The 7,227-nt window shown below is 30.7% G+C and overlaps 1 protein-coding gene across 3 annotated transcripts; it reads right to left on the bottom strand.

Moving 5' to 3' along the window:
* Positions 1–652: 652 nt before the first annotated feature.
* LOC145184140 (excitatory amino acid transporter-like) lies at positions 653–4,049 on the bottom strand. 3 transcript variants are annotated; one of them, XR_016449925.1, is made up of 8 exons: positions 3,276–4,049; positions 3,065–3,107; positions 2,615–2,967; positions 2,270–2,503; positions 2,028–2,189; positions 1,810–1,858; positions 1,521–1,655; positions 653–1,178 (listed from the first exon to the last, which is right to left on the bottom strand). XR_016449925.1 is itself a non-coding variant. In XM_090079170.1 (8 exons), exons 1-8 carry the CDS (start codon positions 3,755–3,757, stop codon positions 881–883), a joined length of 1,740 nt encoding a protein of 579 aa, XP_089935296.1. In that variant the 5' UTR covers positions 3,758–4,049; the 3' UTR covers positions 653–880. The 3 variants fall into 3 exon arrangements, 1 of the variants encoding a protein (XP_089935296.1); XR_016449924.1 differs by having other exon boundaries at positions 653–1,245; positions 1,444–1,655; positions 2,028–2,173; XM_090079170.1 differs by having other exon boundaries at positions 2,028–2,173.
* Positions 4,050–7,227: the final 3,178 nt, after the last annotated feature.

Genomic DNA, 7,227 nt, shown 5'->3' with positions numbered 1-7,227 from the left:
AACTATTAATAGCCACATGAACGTGGTAAGTTTGGAATTTGCATGTTAAAACGATCGATTTACAGGTAAAAACTAATATTTTTACGAAAATTTAATGACTTTCTTTTTTCTTCTTCTTTACTGTATACAGAAGAAAGTCCTAGCCTTACAAAAAAAATTAATTTTTTGTTTTAGGCCCAAAAAGATCTTACAAGCCATATTCACAAGATATGGATGAAGCACTGGAAAAAAAAAAAAAAAAGACCATGACATTTTACACAGTATCTAAATTTCATGAAATACCGAAGGGAACCCTTGCTCAGCGAACACAAACCATTGAAGATCTTATGAAACATTACCATTATTACCCTTCTAGACATTTGTTACTTTTATGTTTATTTCAATATGATTTTGTTATTTATTCTTCGGGGCATAAATTTCAGTTTTCATAATGGTAGCAGAAATGTTTCTCCGGAGGACTTAAAAGACGTTAAAAACAAAAAGCTCTACTGCTTAAAAATGTGTGTACTGCTTAGACAGAGATGTGATACTTAATATTTCAGCATCTGATGATATGAGCAGCATCAACACTTCTTATGTGTTCAAAATACTTGTTTTAGTCGTTGCAGTGTATTTTGTGTAACCTAGTAGGTGATAAAAGATTAGAAGTGTGTAGTTTTGCAAAGGTTTCTTTTGATTTATTTATACTTAGATGAAATTATTTCTCCATAACAAAACAACACTCTACAAGTTTATAAATAATTTAAAAAAATCTTTTTTATCATTTTGTTATATATTTCTTCTTTCAAGCAGTGTAAAATAACAAATTTCAAACTGAAATACTATTTAGTACTCTGCGTTTTCTGCTAATTTTTTTCATTGTACTTTCAGAATAAGATACTCATAAATAAGTCTGCAACATTTTCATTTGTTTTTCAGAAGGTCCTGCAGGAGAAATTTCGTTTTCATGTGATTTCTTCCTAACTAATAAATTGTTTGAAAAGTTTGAGTTCAGCTCGTTGATGCTCTCTTCATCATCATGACTGAAGCTTTCACTGAAGCTATCACTTTCACAGAAATGTTCTTCAGTCACAGTGTGAACTCTTTGGCTATTTTCTAGTTCTTTCTTAGATAAATGCTGAACAATACCAGCTCCATAAGCATCACCAAGAACATTAAGCATAGTTCGAATACGACCTCTAAAATATTGTAACATTGGAATAATGAAGTGTTAAAGCCAAAATTCACTTAAAATCGTCAAAATCTCTGCAAGCTTATATCTTACACAGCCTAATTTTTTACTCTAAATATAGAACTTATATGTAAAAATAAAGTAAATTTATCAGGTTAATTAAAGAAATGATAAACTTTTTAGCTTAACTATTAGAAATAACATGCCAATCAAAAATTACAAGCGTAATTAGAACTAAATATGAAAATTTAAGAACCTGATTATTTTAAAACTGGAATATAATTTAGAGAAAACGCTTGGATTTTCAAAAGAATTGTTTTACAAAGACTGAAATATTTTTGCTACTCACAGGAGCCAATCCACTGAGAACAAAACAGCAATCATGTCAGTAGGTAGTCCAACTGTATCTAACACAATCAGCATTGTAACAAGCCCTGAATGTGGAATAGCTGCTGCTCCAATCGATGCCAAAATGGAAGTTAAACTAAAATATAATTACTTTTATGCATTGTAGTTTATTTCTACTATTATCTTTTTATTCTATTTCTGAAAAAAATTGGATAAATTTAAAAAGATTTACGCTACTTAAGAAATTATGAATGACATTAAAAAAATCATTTACTTAAAGTATAAATTACCTTATAAGAATATATTCACTGAAAGCCAACTGCTTCCCAATAGACTGTGCTAAAATCATGATATAAGCATGCATTATCATTCAGACATTTTTAAAAATATAAATATTATTATAGGCAATAGAAACTTAGAATGCACTTAGCCACAAAAATAAAGAACTTCACTATAAAAACTGTAAATCTCCACTTCATTATTCAAAAGTGATAAATCTATAGTTTACCTATAAAAATTGCAGTCACTGCTTCATAAAGAGCAGTGCCATCCATGTTTACTGTTGTTCCAACTGGTAAAATGAACTGAGTAATTCTTTTATCAATATTGAGGTTTTCTTCTAGACATCGGAAAGTTATAGGCAATGTTGCTGCACTGAAGTAATAATTTTCTAGAACAACTTTTATTGATAAAGAGATGGCTCTTTACTGGTTATTAAAAAAAATAAAATCAATATTTGTACGTTCCTACCTTGAATCTGTACCAAATGCAGTTGCCATTGCAGATAACATTCCTTTCAAAAATATATATGGGTTTTTGCGAGTAAAAACAAAGTATAGCCCTGGCAAAACAACAAATCCATGAATACCAACTCCTAATGCAACTGTTATAATGAACAAACCCAAGCTAGAAAGTGTCTCAGATACACTCTCCATTTCAGAAAAACTTGCAACTATCAAACTCCCAATGCCAATGGGGGAATACCTATTGGTTGCAGAATAGCTTAAAGTTATTTGTTTTGCATTAAAAAAATTAATGACAAAAAGCAAAAGGTATATTTTGAAAGTATGACTAAATAAAAATAGAAACCCTTACCACATTACAACTACAACAAGCTGTGTAACTATGTTATTTAAAGCAGAAATGAACTCCACAAAAGGCTTTACTTTCTTTCCCATTTTACTTGTAACTGCTCCAATAGCAACAGAAAATACAATCAAACCTAAAAAGTTGGCAGGTCCCTTTGATACCAATCCTTTTCCTATCCTGTACTTTCTGTAATCTGTTTCATTTTTCATATAGGTAATATTTTTGTTGTCCAAAACTACCTCATAAATTTCTTTCTTACGAATAAGTTCACTCAACTCTTCTTTTGTTAAATTTCCAACCATGAAAGGTACATTTTTAATTTCAACTACTTCCTTTACCTCTACAACAACTGTTTTGTCCTAAAAGCAAAATATTTTTGCCCTGATTATAAAGTTTATTAGCAAGAATAACAAATACAAAAACTTAACACACAAATCTCATAAGCATAAAGATTACTTGTTCAAAGCAAGCTGATACAATATTTGATGGGAACATGTTTCTAAAAAAAGTTTACATTAAAAAAATATAAATATGCTTTGTAAATAGTATATAAATTGTATATTTATTTGGTTAAGAATATGGATTTGTCAAATCCACACTGCTTATCACTGAGATATTTTAAAAGTCAAGTAAACCATGTTGTTTAAGCTAGAAAATGCAAACTTACCTTATAACATCCAGAAAAGAATCCATTGGGCTCACAAGTTCTTGTTCACTTGGAATTACTATGTGCTTCATTCCTTTTCCAGGTTTAATCGCTGAAACAAGGATCAAACCAAGAATAGCAGCTAGTGCAGTTGTACTAAGATAGTATGCAACTGCTCTTCCTCCAACTTTCCCGGAGGTTTTAGTGTCGATGCTTGATAAGCCAACAATAAGACTGCAAGTAATAAGAGGAAGAATTAACATCTTCAACATTCTTATGAGCAACTCTCCAGGAAAACCAAGGCATGTTATCGCTATATATCTGTTCGGTTGCTTTATTCCTTGAATCGAAGAATTTATACATATACCAATGATTATTCCTAGTGAAGCTCCGAAAACTATCAAAGATACCAGTAGATTCTTTTTCAGAGAAATTACTAAGCTGTGACATTTGTTTTTTAAAACACCCGGCAAATTACTTTTCCACCATGTGAACATAGCCATAATGTATGGAAATCTTTGACATAAACGTAACCAAATGTAAAATGTGCTTTAACTCTTTGTTTTTTTTATTAACTTGAAAAATTTTTTATAAATTGTTTAAATTAGTTACAAAATGTAAAATTTTCCAATTTTTTACAAATTGCTGTTTATTTTTACAAAAAGTTTACAATTTAACAAATTCAACATACGTTCTGCTGAGAAATAGAGATTTAAAATACCCAAGCTAAAAAATATTAACTAAGAGAATGGATCTGGAAAAGCAACAAATGCGAGTGGTCTCAAATCGTCAAGTATTTTTCCTAAAATTTCAATTGACAGGATTAAAGTTTCATAGTTGAAACGTTTAAATGACAATGAAAGTATTAAGCTTCATAATCTTATGTAATTACAATCATACATCTTTATAAATATCGGTAACTTTTCAGAAATGAATTATAACTAATGATAGCAGCATCTTTTGTCTTACACATAATGCTTTTTTTTAAAAATTTATTTTATTTAAATTGGGAATGAGACAAAAAGGTTTTTAGATTTATTCCAAGATAAAAGAATTATTTAAGAGTAATACTTAATACATAATAGATAACATTCCATTACTTTATTAATGACAAAAGTTAACGACTGAATGGAATTGATTACGAAGAATCTTAAAATACAAAATCAATCGTCAGTAACAAGTATCCCATTACACAAAAAATATTCGAGATCTAATTTTAGTTTTTTTTGTTTATGGTTTGCTGGAGTCTCCTTTTTTTTTTGAATTTTTTTTTAGTGGTTCTACACTAAAGTTCTTCCTCCTCATTTTTGTCCACCAATTTATCTGCTTTTCATGAGGTCAAACTTTTGCGAAACAAAGCTCAACATCTTAACTGATTCTTTATTTTTTTTTCAACTCTAAAGAAAGTTTAGTTTAATAAATGGAATCTGGAGTTTACGTCTGTGTCTATTTGATAGCAAACAAGCTTTTCAATGTTTATAGCAGGATAATGTGAAATGTTCGAGTCTAATCATTCATCTTTTCTGAAAAGATTTTAGCACCATTCAGAAGTGGTATGAACCATACTTGCCAATTATCATTACCAATGCGATATATTTCGTTAATCATTTTGATAAATTGGACTGGTATTATGAAGCTTAGTACGTTAATTAAATCTTAAAGGATTTTATTCAACAATAAAGTTTAATTTTTTTAAAAAAAAATTGTAATAGCTGAACTTTAGCACGCTATCTAAAGATTACGTGCTAAAGTTCAACTACCACAAATTGAGGGCTATGCGGCCACGTTCGGCAATTCTTTATAACATTTCTTTTAGATCACTTTATTGATTGTAAACAAGAAAAATCTTGAATATCAGCGAAATTAAATTCGTACCACAGGGTTAACTTGGATACGAACTTTGATTTGATATCGCACTTCAAAGTTTGCTCAAATGCCAGCTTGTATAAATTTTGGCTTCTACTTAAAAAATTTTGACTTATGCAACCCATATAATGAAGTTTACATACAAAGTTGTTAGTTAAACTCTTTTTTTAATAACTTATAACAACAATTTAGTTTTGTATATATATATATATGTATGTATGTATGTATGTATGTATGTATGTATGTATGTATGTATGTATGTATGTATGTATGTATGTATGTATGTATGTATGTATGTATGTATGTATGTATGTATGTATGTATGTATGTATGTATGTATGTATGTATGTATGTATGTATGCATGTATGTATGTATGTATGTATGTATGTATGTATGTATGTATGTATGTATGTATGTATGTATGTATGTATGTATGTATGTATGTATGTATGTATGTATGTATGTATGTATGTATGTATGTATGTATGTATGTATGTATGTATGTATGTATGTATGTATGTATGTATGTATGTATGTATGTATGTATGTATGTATGTATGTATGTATGTATGTATGTATGTATGTATGTATGTATGTATGTATGTATGTATGTATGTATGTATGTATGTATGTATGTATGTATGTATGTATGTATGTATGTATGTATGTATGTATGTATGTATGTATGTATGTATGTATGTATGTATGTATGTATGTATGTATGTATGTATGTATGTATGTATGTATGTATGTATGTATGTACGAGATGTGTTCAAAAAATACCCGGAATTTTCGTTTTTTCGAAAAAGTATTTATTTATTCGTCTACATTAATGTTGTCTCCTTCAAAGTAGTCCCCATTAGGTACTATGCACTTGTGCCAGCGCTTCTGCCAATCCTTGAAGCACTTCTCAAACTCGATCTTTGGGATAGCCTTTAGTTCACTCAGCGATGCGCTTTTAACGTCATCTATGCTTATGAAACGACGGCCTTTTAAGTTTTTCTTCATTTTTGGGAATAAGAAAAAGTCATACGGAGCCATATCTGGTGAATATGGAGGTTGGGGCATGACCACGGTATTGTTTTTGGCCAAAAAATTACGAACAAGCAACGACGAGTGAGCAGGTGCATTATCGTGGTGCAAAAGCCATGAATTGTTTTGCCATAAATCGGGGCGTTTTTTTCGGATTGCTTCACGTAAACGTCGCATAACTTCAAGGTAATACTCCTTATTAACCGTACGACCTTGTGGTAAGAACTCATGATGAACTACGCCATTATAATCGAAGAAAACAGTAAGCAAAACCTTAACATTTGATCGAACTTGACGTGCTTTTTTCGGTCTTGGTGATTCAGGGTGCTTCCATTGTGACGATTGTACTTTGGTTTCGACGTCATAAACGTACACCCATGCTTCATCACCAGTTATGACCCTTTCAAGCAAACTTGGATTGTCATTGACGTCATTTAGTAGCTCCTGAGCGATGTTCATGCGATTGTTTTTTTGGTCGAAATTCAGCAGTTTTGGAATGAATTTTGCTGCCACTCGTTTCATGCCCAAAACATTTGAAAAAATGTTATGACATGAGCCAACTTCATCAGCAACTTCTCTTATTGTGATTCGGCGATCATTCATAACCATTTTTTCCACTTTTTTCACGTTTTCATCGATTATTGACGTGCTGGGTCGACCGGAGCGTTTTTCATCTTCAACGTCTTCGCGGCCATCTTGGAAACGCTTAAACCACTCGTAAACACTTGTTTTTTTCATAGTAGACTCACCATAGGCTTTTTGTAACATTTCACACACTTTGTTACACTTTATTTCATTTTTAACGCAAAATTTAATACAAATTCTTTGACTCTTCAATTCTTCCATTTTTTAAACAAGCAAAAATCGCCGAGCTCATAAAAACACGTCGAACCTTAGCGACTACTACAGACAAAGTAAACAATGAATATAGCTGAGCTTTTTATCATACTTTAGCGGCATGTATACCAACACAAAAAAAAAAAAAAAATGCTGACAATCGGACTCTTTAAACCCGGGAAAATTAAAAATTCCGGGTATTTTTTGAACACACCTCGTATGTATGTATGTATGTAT

The sequence above is a fragment of the Hydra viridissima genome, unplaced genomic scaffold (assembly GCF_058129835.1).
Source record: "Hydra viridissima isolate aposymbiotic clone 2 unplaced genomic scaffold, HvirCarnegie_v1 scaffold_2, whole genome shotgun sequence".
NCBI classification, from domain to species: domain Eukaryota; kingdom Metazoa; phylum Cnidaria; class Hydrozoa; order Anthoathecata; family Hydridae; genus Hydra; species Hydra viridissima.
Note: the sequence above shows the minus strand (reverse complement) of the source record. Positions and strands in the feature narration are given on the sequence as shown.